General features: G+C 43.7%; 1 protein-coding gene and 1 long non-coding RNA gene across 12 annotated transcripts in view; one reads left to right on the top strand and one right to left on the bottom strand.

The window, feature by feature from the left end:
* pclob (piccolo presynaptic cytomatrix protein b) overlaps nucleotides 1-18,165 on the bottom strand; it is a 46,549-nt gene that overhangs the window by 28,046 nt on the left and 338 nt on the right. For 10 of the 11 annotated variants that reach the window (XM_053886433.1, XM_053886431.1, XM_053886435.1 and 7 more), the window contains exons 2-13: nucleotides 16,330-17,377; nucleotides 13,826-14,569; nucleotides 12,324-13,082; nucleotides 11,509-12,246; nucleotides 10,629-11,438; nucleotides 9,687-10,514; nucleotides 7,897-8,703; nucleotides 6,886-7,704; nucleotides 5,440-6,489; nucleotides 4,172-5,185; nucleotides 3,139-4,020; nucleotides 219-866 (exon numbers count right to left, since the gene is read on the bottom strand). In XM_053886433.1, coding sequence (XP_053742408.1) covers nucleotides 219-866; nucleotides 3,139-4,020; nucleotides 4,172-5,185; nucleotides 5,440-6,489; nucleotides 6,886-7,704; nucleotides 7,897-8,703; nucleotides 9,687-10,514; nucleotides 10,629-11,438; nucleotides 11,509-12,246; nucleotides 12,324-13,082; nucleotides 13,826-14,569; nucleotides 16,330-17,097 — 9,867 coding nt within the window. In that variant the 5' untranslated portion in view covers nucleotides 17,098-17,377. The remainder of the gene's footprint in view (nucleotides 1-218; nucleotides 867-3,138; nucleotides 4,021-4,171; nucleotides 5,186-5,439; nucleotides 6,490-6,885; nucleotides 7,705-7,896; nucleotides 8,704-9,686; nucleotides 10,515-10,628; nucleotides 11,439-11,508; nucleotides 12,247-12,323; nucleotides 13,083-13,825; nucleotides 14,570-16,329; nucleotides 17,378-18,165) is intronic. The other variant, XM_053886427.1, reaches the window with a different exon arrangement.
* LOC128771195 (uncharacterized) overlaps nucleotides 1-18,165 on the top strand; it is a 54,820-nt gene that overhangs the window by 16,279 nt on the left and 20,376 nt on the right. The window lies entirely within an intron of this gene.

An 18,165-nucleotide genomic window follows, 5' to 3' on the forward strand; every position in this document is an offset into this window, starting at 1 on the left:
AATAAGAGAAAAAAAAACATTGTCATTAATATTAAACCTTCTGTATATTCAAGGGTTTTGCTTTGTGTCTTGAATTTAAAAGAGGAAAAGTTTTTTTTTTTAATCAATAAGCCATCTGCTTATCTGCATACCAAGTCAGATACAATCATATGCTTTGATTGTTGAAGGAAAGATTTGTACTTTCTGCCATAAATTGAGCGCGAGGACAAGATGCTTACTTTTGTCTCCTTATTTGCTGGCGATGGCTCCGCTGGAGTTATGCTGTCAATATCTACAGCAAGGTCACGCTTGATTCCTGTGGACACTTCTGGAGATGGCTCTTTCACTACTACGACACTAACATCTGTCCGTGACAATTCTGAATCTCTTGCAGTAGCTGGGCCATCTTTTGGCAGAGTTGCCTCTCGGACTTCTTCACCCGCATTCCCTACATCAGGCTTGGTTTGAGATTCATTTTCAGGAGTTTTTGACATAACAGTATCTGCGACTTCTGCATGTTCTTTGCTTTCAACAATTTCATTCTTGATATCAGGAATGTTTTGAACTCCCCTGTGGAGATCAGTAGCAGCAGGTTTAAGGGTCTCAGTTTGAATCCCTGAGGAGGCTGCTGCAGCTTCGGTCTTGACAGCTGCTGAGTCAGCTGTTGTCTGTACAATTGGAGCTGTTACTGATGGGGCCGTGGGCTCGGAGGGGGCACTAACAACTTCTGTTTTCACTGTGCTAATCTGGGGCTCTGGCTTTTTAGTTTGTGGTGAAGGTTGAGACTTATCAATTGGTAGCGCAGGAGAAGGCGTTATTTTCTTTGACTCCCCAAGATGTCCTGACAGGGCCCGTTGGGTCTGACAATTAAGACACAGCCACTCCTTCTGAAATGCAACAAACAAAAACATGAGTACAATAACAAACTTTCTGTATAACGGGCTTATTTTATAGGTGTGATTCAAATGCATCTGGTTGTCAGAGATATTGGAGTGCAACAATCATTTTAACAGAGGGTGAAGTACTGAATGTGGGATCTATTATAACTGTGTGAGTAGTAGCCAGAATAAATGGCTGAAATGATTTTTGATTCAGTTCCAGAGTGCAAACACAAAATAAGAAGATAATGAATAAGCAAACTGTTTTATCACTCCATAATTAGTGTCAAAACATTTTGCTTTGCTTTAGTTCTAGAGCCAAACAATAAAGCGGAACAAAAAACACCATCATCATCATCATCACTTTTGAAACTATCAAGCATGACGTGCCAAGATGTCACTGTAAAACAAAGGACAAGATGCCATTAGGTTCTCAGAGCGTGGACCTCAGTCAATAAGAATTGTAATCTCTTCTTCATTTTCGGCAAATCACCTATCAAGCCATCAAGCTGCCATTATTGAGCCTATTCTCTCTCATAACCACTGTTTTATGGCTGGAAAAATGAGGCGTCATGGCTGAGTCAAGAGGTGGCATATCTACAGCCAGATTTCTTTTACTAAGGGATGGAACAACTGTCAATGTTTGCAGTATATTCAACTGAATTTGACTCTAATGGATCTCACATCAAACATCTAAACCTTTCCAGATGTATCCCAATACCTGCCTGTCCTGTTTTTGAAATGATGTTTCAACATCAATTACTTTGTAATTAATGCAGCATAACACAATACACATAGTCATGGCTAACATTGTGCATTCACTGCACATGTCCCCATAAGGAAGAATTTATACCATCTGTATCTGCCGTGAACCAGGCAGTGAAATCAAAAACATGTGACATGTGAATAACACAGCCCTGATTATACTTTCAAAGGTTACTTTGTTCATTTCTCTCCCACAATTACATAAAAAATGTATAAAAATAAATAAATATTAAATGTACATATTTTTATTTATTAAAGCTTATAAAACTATTTGAAAAGCTATTTTTTTCAACCGCCAGTCAGGTTTTAGTACTTCTTTTGGTGACCTGCAACGGGCATCCAATGTCACAAGGGTTGATATTATTTGCCTGATTTATGCTCTTTATATGATACATGCATCTTCTGTTTGAAACATCCTATAACTCCCTTCGTTTTGTCCTGTCATGCTTTTGCTGACAAAGCATTGTGTTTGCCCTACTTATCAGATAACAGTCACTCACAGGCTTCTGTTGGCATCAGCTGAAGCACAACAGAGGCAAATAAAAATGGAAAGACTTGCCAAAGGCACTAAGCCATCTGGAGGCCTATCCATCTTTTAAAACCTTTATATATAAAATAATGTATTTCTGCTTTCCTGCTAAAAGCCACTTTCTTTTTGAAAAAAAAAAAATAAATAAATAGAAAAATCATCACTGGTCAAAAGGTCGTACAAGCTGCTCATCCCAACCAGATTTGTTCAGACTTTGCTATTGCTCTTTGACTGTTAGAAGGGATAAATCCATCATAAACACAGCAGCAATAATCCGTGTTTGTCCCTTCCCCCAACCAATCTCATCCTTTTGGCTCTCTCTCACCCCTCCTGTTTTTCAGAGAAACATGAGAAGTCTGAATTACAACAATGGCACAAGCCACTCAGTTTTATTTCCTGTGCTTGTTTGTCATTTGCGTCCAGTCAAGGTGGCCGAACGGCCCTCGGATTGTTTCCCTAGTGTGCAGGATGGTTAGCTTGATCACATTTTGGGCTGAACTAACTTGAACATACTATTGTATCTTCTGGTTTAAATCACTGTGCAGTCTCAACATTTTCAAAAATATAGGTGCCCAGGAAATTGAATGAATGGTGTCTCATGATCTTATACATAGAGTACCATCTAAACAGAGTCATATTTGTTTCAGACATCTTAAGATTCTTTTGATTTAAATGAAGTGAGACCCAGCACTGCTGTCGCTTGAGTCCCTGTCACCTCAGTTTATTGGCATATCACAGCACTTGGCTATCACAAATCTCTTGCTGGCAATTCCCTGGTCGCCAGCCTGCTATGACAACAGATCCCATCTCACTAATGCTGTTGCACAACTCTCACATCCAACAATCATTTGAAAACATTGGCTGTGCTCTGTGATGGCCAGAGCCTTGCTTTATGAGCTGTTATGTAACAAGTGAGAGCATGGTGTGATAGTTTGAACCGGAATCTGCATTTTTGTCACACAAAATTTGTAGGTAAACTGTACATACCTTTTCTGTCTGTGGCATGGGGTTAAATCCACAGAGATTGCAGACCACATTTTTGCATTCCGTGCAGGTATTGTAATTGGGGGGCTCCTTGGAGTCCATGTTGAGCTCAGCTTTACAAAGTGGACAAGAAGCCAGGCCTGCTTTAGGAGCAACAGCTGCCATTGACTTAGGAGGTCCCGGAACCGGCCCCTCTCCTTTGGTTTCAGAGGTCAGGGGAGCCTTGGGTTGCTGATCAGGTGTTGGTTTCGGTGGCGCAGGTGCTTTAGCCTCTTTAACAGGTGTCATTTTGGGAGACACCGGGGCTGATTTCGGCTCGTCCTGTACAGCAGAGCCTATCAAAGATGATGCTGAGCTGAAGATGGAGGACCCAAAACCAAACATTTTTCCACCCACTGATTCCGCTGATTTTACAGGGGATGCTTGTATTTTAGGTCCTCCAAAGCCAAAGAAACCTCCAGCTTCCTGTTTAGCAGCAGGAGCAGCTGGTTTGTCTGGAACTTTGGAGGTCATTTGTGGTTTTCCAATTTCTTTCTTTGCTGAATCTGCTTTGGTGTCCGGTTTTGCTGCTTTTGCAGTTGGTGGTTGAGGTTTAATGGCAGGCGTTTCCTGAGGTTTCACTTGGGCAGTCCGAGGTGGGGCCTCAGCTTTTTCCTTAGGTGCTGCTTGCAATGGCTCACGCTTCACTGCACCTTCAGCTGAGGGCCTAGATGGAGCTACTTCCTTTATCAATTCCTTGGACTTCTCTTCTCCTCGTGTCTCAGACACCATGGCAGAAGGAACCTTGTTAGGGGAGGACTGGGGTTTCAATCCAGGAGGTCCACCAGGTTCAGAAGCTCCAAGGGCTCTCTGCATCTGACAGTTCAGACAAAGCCATTCTTTTGCCTAGAAAGAAAAAGACACAGTCATGAGTCGAGATCAAGTATCAATGCAGCATACCTCATGAAGTCTTGAAGGAATTCAATTTGAGGTACCCAATCACAGGTTTTCATAGTAATTGAAATAGCTGTGCATTTTTGATGAGATGAGAATTTACCTCCGTCAAATTGGGCACAGGATTAAATCCACACTGACTGCAGACAGTGGTTTTGCACTCAGTGCAAGTGCTGTAGTTAGGTACATCTTTGGAGTTCACATTGAGCTCGGTCTTGCAGAGCGGACAGACACAAGGCGCTTTGCTTGCTGTCATCTGTGGTGGCTTTGAAGCAGCTTTGTCCACTTTATCTTGCGTTAATGAGGTTGAACTTTCTTTCTGCTGTTTCTCAGATTTCTCTTCTTCAGTTTTGAGGACAGCTGACGCCTTGGTGTCTTTCGCAGGTGTCGGTTTTGGAGAGCTCGGTGGTGTCGTTTTAGGAGACACCTGATATGTAGTGGACATCTTCCGTGGAGTCGGGGGCGTTGTTTTAGGCTCGTCCTGCACAGCTGAAGTTATTAAAGTTGAGGCAGAGCTTAAGAAAGAAGAGCCAAAGCCAAAGACTTTGCCTGTCACTGACTCGCTTGCTGTTTTGGGCTGTGTCTTGGGGCTACCAAACCCAAAGAAACCTCCTGACTCCTGTTTGACGGGCTGGTCTGGTGGAGGTGTGGGTTTGACTGGCTGAGTGGGTGTTTGTTTGGCTTTTTGAGGGGTCGGTACTGTTTTGTCTGAAGTAGGTGCAGGAGTAATGACATTCTGTTCCAGTGGCTGCAGAGCCGCTGGTTGCTCCTTCGTTTTTGCATCCACATCTGAGGTCTTTTGTGACACACTTGGTGCAGCCATTTTCTTGACAGGCTGCGAAACAGTTTTGTCAGTCAATGTGGCGGCTGCCTCAATAGATTTTTTTCTTAACGCGACTATTCCTTGGGTTTCTTTTTTGACAGTGGCATCAGAAATAGACTCAATTTTGGATATGTCTGGCTGCATGGCAACTTCCTGTTGGGACGGTTTAGCTGTCTCCTGCAAGGGTTGAGCCTTCTCTTTGCTTGGGGAAGGTTTCATCATGGGAAGACCGAGTGGCTCAGAAGCCCCAAGAGCTCTCTGCATCTGGCAGTTCAGACAAAGCCATTCTTTCCCCTGAAAGACAAAGTGCAAAGAAAAATATTAATTACAATAATTCAGATGTATTTAAGTGAATAGAACCTCTTGAAAGTACTGGGTTACAGAGAGTCACTAAAACAGGTTTTGTCCCAGATTTTATGGGAAACACAAACCTCTGAATTTAGATAATCAAAACATGAGTATTCCATTACAGCAGCAATGTGATGTCACTTTGCAAAGTAGAAGAAGATTTTTTTACAAAGCAACAAGGAGACAATTCTAATGATTACCTCCAACTTTGATGGCATGGGGCTGAAACCACATTTGTTGCACACTGTGTTTTTGCATTCAGTGCAAGTGTTGTGATTGGATGGATCCTTGCCGCCAATGTTAAGTTCCACTTTGCAGAGAGGACATGAAGATATTTTGGGAAGAGCTTCAGGTGCCTTCGGTTTCTCAGGCTCTGGCATGCTCTCTTTCTTCGGCTCAGGTGGAGGAGGAGCCTTGGCTTTCTGAGTTATTTCTGCTGGCTTGTCGGTTTTAGTAATGGATGCCATTTTTGTCAAACTTGGTTTTGGAGATACAGGAGGGCTGGCCTTAGCAGAAATTGTCTTTTTATCAGAAACTTGTGCAGGGGCAGACATTTTCCGGGATCCTGGCAGTGTTTTGCGGGATTCCTCTTGAACTGCTGATGTAATCAAAGTGGATGCAGAGCTGAAGATGGATGAACCAAATCCCATCATTTTTCCTGTCACAGATTCGGTAGTGAAAGCATTTTGAGGAGCTTTATCACTTCCTGAACTTTGGATTCCTCCTGCTTCCTGAACAGCAGCCTGTGCTTTTGAGGTAGTCGATGGGGCAACTGAGGTCTTTGTCGCGTTTAAGTCTTCATGGGGGTCTTTTTGAAGCGCCACTTTTTCTGCATTTTCGGTTACTTTTATGTTCTCAGCCCTGCGGGGAGTTGCCGGAGAAGGATCCTTTTTCTCTTCTTCAATTGCTCTATTTGGTGGAGGAAAGTTGGAAATCATTTCTTTTTGATTTTCTTTGTCTGTGGGCTTAGCTGAGCTCAAACCCTTCTGGGTTGGTAGTGTATCTGTCTTCTTCTCCTCTGCTTCCTTTGAAAGTTGCAAGACCTGGGAAGCTGTCTTGGGAAGATCTTTCTGCATGGAGGGTTTGTTTGTTTCTGAAAAAGTTTCTTTAATCTTGTCACTGGGAAGATCCACATCACTCACAGGAGATTTTCGGTTGGATTGCTCTTGGGGTTTTGTCATTTGGGGCTCCGCTGCCTCTGCTGCTATGCGAGCTTGTTCCACCTGACAGGTCAGACACAACCAATCCGCCTGTAAAAAGAAAATATGTTTCACTGTTATGATGCTACCAAGACACATAATGACAGTCACCAAAAACACTATGATTGATTTGTCACCTAAAATGCTGCATTTGTTATAGCCAAAGTGCACACAAAGAACACACACTAGAAACAGCAGTAATGGTGAGGTCACACTTAAAAAGGAATTTAAATATTTTAGTCTCATCACCATGAATAACAATACAATGTTCTTAACTTGCATGTGCATATTAAGAAACTGAAGGAAGAATGCCCAACACTAACAGTGATCCAGGGAGCCTAAAAAGCTCTTTTAGGATAAAAAGGTGATGTGTGTTGAATTTAAATATTTTTGCAAGGGAGTACATATAAGTACATTAGCATAAGTTGTTACAAGAAAGTGGCTTACCGTTGTGATGTTTGGCGTAGGATTAAATCCACACTGGTTACAGACATCAATCTTGCATTTTGTGCAGGTACTGTAGTTAGGTGTGTCTTTAGCACCAACTATGAGCTGAACTTTGCAGAGCGGGCAGTGTGATTGGCCTGGTTTGGCAGCAGCTTCCAATGGTTTTGTATATTTTGGAACTTCGGCAGTTACTTTGGCTCCCACTTGAGAAGGTTCTGTTGATTTCTGATTAGGTTCTTTTTGGTTTTGCAACTTCTGCATGGAGGGGGACTTGGCTTCTTTTGCTGGCGACATCTTGGGAGAAACTGGCGGAGTTGTCTTGGGCTGCTCCTGAACTGCCGTGGTAATGAGAGTGGATGCAGAGTTTAAGAAAGAAGAGCCAAAGCCAAACATTTTTCCTGTCACAGACTCAGATGTGTTTGCAGGAGTAGTTGGACTTTTCCCACCTCCGAATCCAAAAAATCCTCCTGTATCCTGGGGTTTGTCAGCGTCTTTCTTTGCCAGTGTTTGTCCGGTCTTTTGAGGAGACTTGTTAGGATCTGTAGGTTTCCTGACTCCCTCAGAAGTTTTCTCAGCTGGAACTGGACTGATTGGTTTAACATCGTTCTGCTTTTGGTCCTTCTCTGTCACAGTTGGCTTTGCTTTCTCCTGGGTTTTCTGTGGGGACTGTGGCGCCGACACCTCTTTCTTCAGTGGAGGACCTGGACTGATAGCACCCTTTTCAGGTGGTTTCTCAGTTTTGACGGGTAAACCTTTGACGGTTTCTGTCTCCTTTTGAGCTCGCTGCACCTGGCAGGTGAGACACAGCCACTCCTTCATCTGGAAATCAAGAACAAATAGCCATCTTTCAGTTTAAATTCAGATTTCAAATTTTCAGTTTTCAAATTTCATTTTTTGTTCATCCGTCCCCACTTTAGCTACAACGTTAGCAATAAAAGCTTGTATACATTATTCTATATTAGCACTGCGGCAATTGCACTGTAAACAATGAAAGAAAGATTTAAATCTCACCCCTGAGTCATTTGGCATGGGGTTAAATCCACACTGGTTGCAAACCGTTTTCTTGCATTCCGTGCATGTGCTGAAGTTGGGTTGATCCTTGGACCCCACATTGAGAACGTCATTGCAAAGGGGACAGATTTTCCCGCTTGGTTTGGCAGCTATCAGACCAGACTTTTCAACTATTGGTGCTTCTGATGGACCTTTAGCCATGACGGCCTCTCCTGCTGGAATAACCTTCTTCTGCGGGGTTGGATCCACTTTCTTCAGTGGCTCAGCCTTTTGAGTAGAAGATGCTTTGGGGTCTTTTGAAGGTGACATCTTTGGGGAAACAGTTGGACTCGTCTTGGTCTGGTCCTGGACAGCCGTTGTTATCAGTGTGGATGCAGAACTGAATAGAGAAGAACCAAATCCAAACATTTTTCCAGTGACTGATTCTGCATTTTTTTCTGCTGGTTTTGAGCGAGGGGAACCATCGGGTTGGGCATTGCTGAGCTTGCGCCCAGACTGGCTTATCTCATCTGCTGTTTTCTTTTGACTATCTGGAGGTATTTTCTCAAGCTGTTGCTTGTCACTTTTGGCTGGAAGAGGTTTGTCAGATGGCTTGGAGACTGTTTCCGTGACGATCTTCTTTTGTTCGGCAGGGATGGAGACATCTTTCTTTGGAGATGAAGGTGGTTTGGAAGTATCCTTTAACTCGCCTGTGGTAGATGACGGAATTTTATTTAATGCCTGGGGCTTTACTGATGCAGGGGCTGGTGGCTCTGAGGCAGTGGTGGCTCTCTTAACTTGGCAGTTCAGACAAAGCCATTCTGTTACCTGAAAAAACAAACCTCAGTTAAACATACCATTTGAAAACTCAATGACTGCTTGCGGTAAATGTGCCAGATGTTAGCAATAGGCTTTATTTTGTTGTAAATATTTGTCAATTACTTTTTATGCCCTAACCAGAGTTGAAGAAACCCAAATGCGGACCTCGTGAACAGAACTACAAAATTGTACGTTTTTCATCATTCAGTACTTTTCGAATACTTTATAGTAGGGATGCACTGAACATTCGGTTGAATAGGGTATAAAATCGATGACTGTAAAAGAATGTGTAAAATCTGGCAACACAATCCTCCTGCCTGAGTCTGATAAAAATATAAAAATAAAAGTCAAAACTATTTATTTAAGTAATAATTTTCTTTGACAAACATGTATATAAATTACATTGAATATCCAGTATTATTATTATAAGCATTTTAAATTTCACTTGACTTTGGTCTCACATTTTCAATCCAAACTATTCATTTTTTGGGTGTTCCGGTTTCCATTTTTAAATGGGATTTTTCCAATGTTTGATGCTCATTTGAACAGTATTTTTTGCCCTAACAAATACCAAGTACCAATAATTAAAAATAATTTTTAAAAATGCAGTGAAAAAAAGTGCTTAATTTTTATTGCCTTATAGAATTTCCATTTAATAACATATAGGAATCATATAGTCATTTTGCTATTCAATATTCATTTTTTTCTTTCACTTGGCTTAGACTTGTCTCACTATATAATGTGGCTGCTTAAGGAACTTAATTGCCCACCCCTATTCAGGCGTAGTATATCACTTTTTTTAGAGACATCTTAGAAGCAACTGTTATATTTGGTCTCTTAACTTGAGGAATGTTTTGTGCAAACTTGTCAAGGCAATATCAACAAAGCTCATAGCTGCTTCCAACATTTCATGTTTCGAGTGATACTATAGTCAAACATCAACAACTGACCACACTTTGACAGCACCTCATATAAAATCAAGAATAGCTTACCGATGTGTTGTTCGGCATGGGGTTGAATCCACACTGGTTACAAACAGTACTTTTGCATTCAGTGCACATGCTATAGTTAGGAGGGTCCTTGGAGCCTATGTTAAGTGCATCCTTGCAAAGTGGGCATTTTTCCATGCCTGGTTTTGCTCCCTGAGTAGCTGTCCCAGCTTTCAGTGGTTCACCTGCCACTTTTTTTCCTTTCTCATCTCCTGTAGGCGGCGACTTTGTCTGTACTGGTTTCATCGGTTGGTCGACCTTTTGGGTGTCCTGTACCTTGGCTTCTTTGAAGGGGGAAGCTTTGGGTGAAACTGGTGGGGTTGTCTTTGGCTGATCCTGCACAGCAGAGGAGATCAGCGTAGACGCAGAGCTGAATATGGAGGAGCCAAATCCAAACATCTTCCCAGTAACTGACTCTGCAGGCTTCTCTGCCGCTTGTGGAGGTTTGGAGGCGCCTCGATGAGGAGAGGTGTCGGCCTCTTGTTTAGCTGTGGCGCTACTCAGCTTACGTCCGGTCTGGCTCGCCCCCTCTTGACCTTTCTTTTGGGTTTCTTGCCGTACTTTCTCAGGTTGTTGGTTGTCAACTTTCAGCGGCAATGAGGAGACACCAGCTTGATCTGATGGTGCTGCTTTTGGCAATGTTGAGGCAGTTTCAGTGGCGGCCTTCTTTTGTTCAGCAGAGACAGTGTTTTCTTTCTTCTCAGACGCAGTTGGCTTGGAAGTATCCTGAGCAGGTAACCCAGCCTGGGACTTGATTTTGGCAGGGAGCGGGGGCTCCGGCGCTGCAGAGGCCCGTTTAACCTGACAGTTCAGACAGAGCCACTCTTTCACCTAAAAAAGATTGAGCCACACTTTAATTTATTTTCTCAATATTGCACATGAAGACACAGGGCACAACATTTTTCACAGCTCAAAGATTAGATCTAGAACTGCATTTCTACATACCTCTCCCACAGGCATCGGACTGAATCCACACTGATCACAGACGACGGTCTTGCAGTCAGTACAGGTGCTATAGTTTTTCTTGTCTTTTGAGCCAATGTTCAGCTTTATATTGCAGAGAGGGCAGACATCTTGACCTGCTTTTTTAGCTGCGGTTCCCTTTGAAGTTTGAGTTTTTTCTACGTCTTCTTTCTTCAAGTTTTCAGTGTGAGAAGATGATTTTGTCGCACCTGTCGGCAACATTTTTGGTGAAGCCGTGGGTGTACTTTTGGGGGAAATCTTTGGGGAGACCTGAACTGGTGCCGACATCTTCCGTGAGCCGGGAGGTGTTGTGCGGGATTCCTCCTGAACCGCATTGGATATTAAGGTTGATGCCGAACTGAAAATGGAAGATCCAAAACCAAACATCTTGCCGCTTATGGATTCTGTTGTTTTCGAGGGTTCTACTTTGGGGACAGACGCGACCCCGGTTTCCTTCTTGGTGTCGGTTGAAGACACAGTTGCTTTTTGTTCTGTTTGCTTTACCTTCTCTGCTGGTTTTTGATCCTCTGTAATGTGTTGATTCTCCTGAGAAGACTTCTGACCAGGTGTTTGTTTGGGTTGGTCTTTCACCTGTGACTCTTTCGCCGAGTCAGATACCTGTTTGACACTAGAGGCTGGTAGCTTCTGTGGGGATCCAGCAGTTGAAAGCTCATTCTTTGAGTCAACGCTCACTTTCTGGGATGCAGATGGGGACTTTGTTGGCGGCTTTATGGGTTCCGGTTGTGCCAGTGTTCTTTGCACCTGGCAGTTGAGACATAACCATTCTTTTATCTGAAAAAAAAAACAAGTTAATATGTTAACAACCCTTTCTTCAATACACTCATGATTAAATGCTTCTCACCTCGGATGAATCTGGCTTTGGATTAAATCCACATTGGTTGCAAACAGTGCTTTTGCATTCAGTGCACTTGCTGTAATTTGGAGGGTCCTTAGAGCCAATGTTGAGCCCCACTTTACAGAGAGGACAGGTAGAAGGTCCGGCCTTGTGTGCTACACCCTTTGGAGGTCCTGCTTCGTCTTTAGACACAGGCTGTTCCACATTTTTCTCTGGCTGTTTCTTCTGAGCAAGAGGTGATTTACTCACGTTTGTGGCTGCAGTCTTGGGAGAAGGTGGAGGTGTTGTTTTGGACTCATCCTGGACAGCGGAACTTATTAAAGTAGATGCTGAACTGAATATGGAGGAACCAAAACCAAACATTTTTCCACCAAGTGATTCACTTTGTTGTCCAGTTCCAGGTTTATTTGATGCATCTGGTGGCTTCTGTGGAGCTGTTTTCTGTTGATCTTGTGGTTTCTTTGGACCTGAAGGACTTCTCTCCCTTGTTGCTGTCGGCGGTGCTTGTGGAGTGTCAGACTTTGTAGGCTGCCCGGCTGGTGTTGATGGCTTTCTCTGAGGTGAGGCAGGTGAGCTGCCTTGTGTTTGATGCTCTTTCATCTGGGATTTGATAATAGTTTCCTTCTGTGAAGACTGAGAACCTTTGTTTGGAGATGCCTGGGGTTTCATCATTGGGGTGCCTGGTGGCTCTGATGCTCCAAGTGCTCTCTTCATTTGGCAATTAAGACACAACCACACTTTTGCCTGAATAAAAAAAACACAATTAAATGAATATCATGTTTAAATCACCATGTAAATACTACAATTTCATGTACCATTACCTCCTTATCATTTGGCATGGGATTAAATCCACATTGGTTGCAGACTACACTTTTACACTCAGTACATGTGTTGTAGTTTGGAGGAGCTTTAGATGACATGTCGAGTTGTAGTTTACACAGCGGACATGTTTTCCCTCCACCTTTGGGGGCCGATGGGGCAGGCGGTGTCTGCTGGCCTGGTGGTTTCCCTGGCTCAACTGACTTCTGTTTCTGAATATTGTCCGGTTTCTTGTCCTCCCCTGAATTTAATGCAGCTGGTATTTTTGGAGATCCGTGCGGCGTAGTTTTAGGCTCATCTTGAGTTGCTGAGGAAATCATTGTCGATGCAGAGCTGAATATGGATGAGCCAAATCCAAACATCTTGCCGGTGACGGATTCTGCAGGCTTTGCCGCTTCCGTTTGTCTTTTTGGGCTACCAAAACTGAAGAATCCTCCTGATTCTTGTGGTTGCGAGGGATTTGAGTCCTTTCTAGCTGGGGCATTGTTCTGCTCCGCTTTTTTCTGAGCATCTGTCTTCTGGCCCACCTGAGGTGATTTAGGACCAGCAGATGCCAGCTCACTTTTTCCTTGAGTGGCTTCTCCTTTAGCTGGTGGTGCTCCAGCTGTCTGTACTTTCCTCTGAGGGGACCCCGGCGTTGACGTCTTTTGCGGAGTTGGCTGTTGTGGAGGCGTCTTTGTTAATGGTGTTTTGTCTTTGGGTGGTTCAATCCCAGCAGTTGCACGTTTCACCTGGCAGTTTAGACAAAGCCACTCCTTTCCCTGACATACACAAAGAGAGGTGTATTAGTCTTTTGCTGTACAAAAATTGAGTACAAATAGTTAATTTGTATTTGTTTTGTAATTTAACAGAACATTTAATAGATTTTTATGAGTGTTTAGTGTCTGGAATGCAGGCAGTTAGATTTGGAGACTCAATTCCAAACTGAAGCAGCTTTCACAGGCATTATGCTAAACAAGTTAAAAAGAATCTCAAGTGTTGTCGGCATTCAGGCCAACTAAATGTGCATTGAATTACAGTGTCAAGTGTCGCCGGCTACTTTTTTCCCCACCACAAATGCAGGACTATTGACCTTGTAGTCCCAATCCATTATCTGGCTTTTTCCTCATCATGAAGGCAAGTCTGGCAGAAACGCATCTTCTTTTTGTTATTTAAATGAATGTGGTTAATGGACAGTTCACATCGAAGCACTTTAGGATGCAAATTTTACACATGAGCCTTGTTAAACTTGCTTTAACTGCCAGGTTTAACTTCTACTACAGAATATGTGGCCACCGTGACTATAAATAATTAGGAACACAAAATAACAGCTGAAAAAACTATTAAAATTGCTTTAATGAAATTGCAGTTTTGAGGACTGAATGCAGCATTTAAATAATGACAGAAACTATCTTCTGTATTTTTGCTTTTGCAACACAACCAGTGCTGCAATCATGAGTCATGGTTCTATATTTCATACGATCTGTGACGCAGATTTATCATTCGGTTTTTGAAAGGCTCTTACCTCTTTCACATTTGGCATGGGGTTAAATCCACACTGGTTGCAGACAGTACTTCTGCATTCTGTGCACACACTGTAGTTGGGCGGGTCCTTTGAGCCTGTGTTGAGTGCAATCTTGCAGAGGGGACAAGTGGATTGGCTGGTTTTGGGGGATTTTTGTGAAGCTGGCACTGTCGTAGAGAGCTGCTCTTTTTTCTTGCCGGGTTCTGACACTGCTGCAGGATGCGCTTTGGTCACAGGTTGCTTGGGAGACAGTGGGGGTGTGGTTTTCGGCTCATCCTGAACAGCCGAGGATATCAAGGTAGAGGCAGAGCTGAAAATTGACGAACCAAAGCCGAACATTTTCCCTGTTACTGACTCCTCTGCTTTCGAAGTGTCTGTTTTCGAACTGCCAAACCCAAATAATCCTCCAGTAGACGTGGCACCGCTTTGCTTATTTCCAGGTAGATTGCTTTGATCTTGCTTCTGAGGAACTGATGTTTTTCGAGTTTCCTGCGGGCTTTTCTGAGGAGGTGCCTGACCGGCCTGCTTTAGATTCTGCGGCCCCTTAGCTGCTCCATCCACGGGAGGCATGGCTGAAGCTGGGGGCTTCTTCTGTGGCGAACCTGATGTCGGCGTCTCCTTTTTGACACCCGAGGCGGGAGATGGTGTTTGAGAAGGGGTTGGCTTTTTCACTGGAGGTCCTTGTGGTTCCGAAGTTCCTTGGGCTCTTTTTACCTGGCATGTCAGACAAAGCCACTCGCGTCCCTAGGAAGAATGGGAGGGAAAGAAATTACAAACACACACAACAAAATTTGACTGTGAATTCTTTTGAGATTTACTACTAGTACCTAGATCATGATATATTTAGAGAGTGGGAAATTATGCCACTTTTTTCGGGATACACACACTAACTAAATCATGATTCACTGTGTTTGTTTAGTCAGAATCATAGCTGCTTTACAAGCCACAAATATTGCATTGATTTTGTAGTGTATGAATGAGGGTGCTTCGTCCCTGCAGGTCATTTGTAACAGACATATGGAAGGTCCACTCTTTAGATATCAGCAAATACACAGTGCAACGTCACACTTGACGCATCGTGAAATGTACAGCCTGAACGCGCTATCTTCCGGTTATAATTAGTCTGTGTGTAGATTTTTGCTCTGTGAATGACACCTAAATAAAACCTGTGCTACCAGAGCGACAAACAGGATGAGCCCTTTGAACACCAGACAAAAGTGCTTTAGCAAATTCTAATGTAGGACTGGAGTTAAAGAGAATGCAGCGTATTAAAGTAGGAGACTAGTTTTGATTTGGAGACGTTGAAACTAATCGAAATGTTACTCCCAGATAGTCTGGGTTCTCTTTTCTATTTCCTAAAAACATCTCTTAATTCAAAACAATGTGATTACTTCTGTGTTTTTATGGACCATGTGAGGAAACCCAAGTCCACAGAGCATGGTGAACACATTGATCCTGATTATATACATGTGATTTACAACAGACGAAGACTGAGGGGGTTGAGCACAAGGTGGAAGGCTTTTTTAAACCTGATCGTCTTTCACTTCCTCCAATGAGTCCGGGAATTGCTCCAGCAACCCATTACCACGAGAGCGTCTCAACAGCTCTATACTTTTTCCGCCTCCCGTTTTCACTTTCAAATCTGATGTCATCAAATTTAGCAGTGCTGATGTACAAAATGCATATGAATAATTATATTTATTATTATTAGATCAGATGTCCTAATAACAATCTATAATCTCTTCCCTTTTTTCCGATTTTATAAGTTTGCTCAGGACAGGATCAGAGGAAAGAACAGGCATGAATAGAAAGTGTCATTTCTGTTCCTGTTTTCCGGATCCCACAGCCGATTCCTATGTGTTCCACCTATCGAAGTTGGAAAAGAACATAGTGATGTCCACGAAAACTATTGGGCAAGTCACACGTGCCTCATCCAGTAATAAGCAACCTCTTAAAAAATATGTGCTCCATTTGCAACAAGAAAATCCCCTGTTTACGGTTGGGGAAGCCATCTTGGGTGGTGAAGATTCTCCCACTCCCAAGTGGCATTCCTCCATCCACAGGAATGTACCTGAAGTAACATTTGGGAAAATAACTGCTCTTTTTGTTTGATTGATACGATGAACTAATGATCCCGAATATTAATTTATCTGGCTGTATGTTCAAAAGGCACCCAATAAGACTAAGCAAACAGAAAACTCGCACCCTTTCTTTAGACCTCAGCAGGAGCACTCAAATATTTCTTGCAGAAATGTCAGACAAATGAAATTAATTCCTGCATCATGAAACACCCCAGGTCAATTATTTGTGCAAGAAATCCCAAAATGCCACATTACATTTCGGCATCACAATTTTTATAATGATAATCTACAGGAGAGAATCGTGTCAGACACATTTGCAAGCCACTGAAAGCGACAGTGCCACAGTTTATCGCCCAAATAACCAAAATTCAAAACGATCATCAAACTCCATGCTGAGAAAAAGATAGAAGCAATCATACTTACATCTGAGTCTGGAGGACTGAAGCCACATAAGCTGCACACTTGAGTTTTACAGGCTGTACAGTTTTTATAGTTGGGCTGCTCCTTGGTGTGTATATTGAGTTCTGTTGTGGTGCACACGGGGCAAAGGGATTTGGATGCTGCTTTTGTTGACTGAGGTGCATTTTTGGTTGGTCCTGGTGACGACGACCCTGCCCGAGCCAAGTCAGGTGTTTTCGGCTGAGTTCTGAGACCCTGTTGCTGTGGCCCTGTCTTTGCTGAAGCCTGTTGTGGCGCTTTCGGTGACCCTGGTTGTGGCTGCCCTGCTGTTGGTGATGCTTTTTGTGAGCTTTTAGGATCAACCTGTATTGACCCCGACACTCCAGTCCTTAGGTTCCCCTGCTTCGGCGAGGCCTGTGGCTGAGCTCTGGATTGAAGCTGTGGTGCTTGCTGCTGTGGCCCCTTCGGCTGAGTTTTAGGTGACTCACCCCTTCCTTCTGAAGGCGCCTTTGGGGCAGCATGCTGCTCGCCAGGTTTGTGCAAAGATGCTGCCTGACCGTTCCCTTGCAGCTGTGGCGAGGGTGACCCCTCTTTAGGAGCAGGCTGGCTCCTCTGGTTTGGTTCCTGACTTGGTTTCTGGGCTCCTTTCTGCTGCACCGGGGCTTTAGCATCTCCCTGCTGTTTTGGATTTTTGTCCCCCTCACCGTCATCTCCGAACAAGCCAAATTTATTGACTGCCGAGGACACTGCATTGAGTGGGTTGGCCCCACTCAGAAATTTGGAGGAGAACATATCCGGATCCTCCTCCTCGTCTTCTTCCTCCTCCTCCTCTTCCTCCTCCTCCTCCTCCTCCTCCTCACAGGAGCTAGAATCTACACTTGTGTCCGAGTCAGAGCAGGAGTCTTGTATTCTGTCTCGTCTTTCTCCTGGCTCTCTTGTGGAGGCCTGAGGGGGGGTTGGGGCTGGAGCTGTAGAGGGGGCATCTACAGCCCCACTGGTTCTGCTACTGCTGCTGCTGCTGCTGCTGCTACTCCCTGGGCTCTCTTCAGGCTCGGCGTCCACATCAGACTTCCTGGAAGCATAAGTGAAAAATAGGTAAGATGACAGCAGTTGGAATCACTCATTCTGTTTCCTCAAAAAAAAAAAAAAAAAAAAGAAAGCAGACTACGACATGCAGCGACGATGAGTATGACGACATGAGAGCATGCCTTCATATTCAAAGGGACTCATAGTAAGAGGGTGGTGTTCATGCGTATTAAACAGGGATTGCTCCCAAGCTCAGTACCCACTGGGTGTGTTACGTAATGTTCAAGTGATGCATCCTGATCTCAAACTGCACACATCAAATGGAGTCATGAAAGAAATGCTCATACGAAACTGCCTCGGTCATGCATCAATGATCAGCCTGCACATTGCAATTGCCCCTTACAGAGAGAGCAATCCCTCATTTCTGTTCCACCACAGACAGGAACCGTCCATGTGAAACACGTGATGCAGATAATAATAGCCTCGGCCACAATAAACCACAGCTAAATCACTATTCATGTGTCATAATTTTGGCTATTAGTATACAGCTTTTACTATATACACTTGGGAAAACACGGAACCAAATGAGCTCGGGCATTTGCTGGAATAGTAGGATGAAGCTCTGACTATTTCTAGTCTGACGGACTTGATGTGGGAGGTGGAATGATCCCCAATATTCTGATATAAAACATGCAAACTCGTTCATCACGACAGCATGTCAGTCAGCGAGGAGGAGGTGATGACAGCCTCGTGTGTTCGCCTAAAACACGCTCGTGCCCTTGAGCAGCGCGGCGTGGACGCTCCGAACTACAATCCAGATGTTTCCATTCTGAA

This window comes from Synchiropus splendidus, chromosome 14 (assembly GCF_027744825.2).
Source record: "Synchiropus splendidus isolate RoL2022-P1 chromosome 14, RoL_Sspl_1.0, whole genome shotgun sequence".
Classification (NCBI taxonomy): domain Eukaryota; kingdom Metazoa; phylum Chordata; class Actinopteri; order Syngnathiformes; family Callionymidae; genus Synchiropus; species Synchiropus splendidus.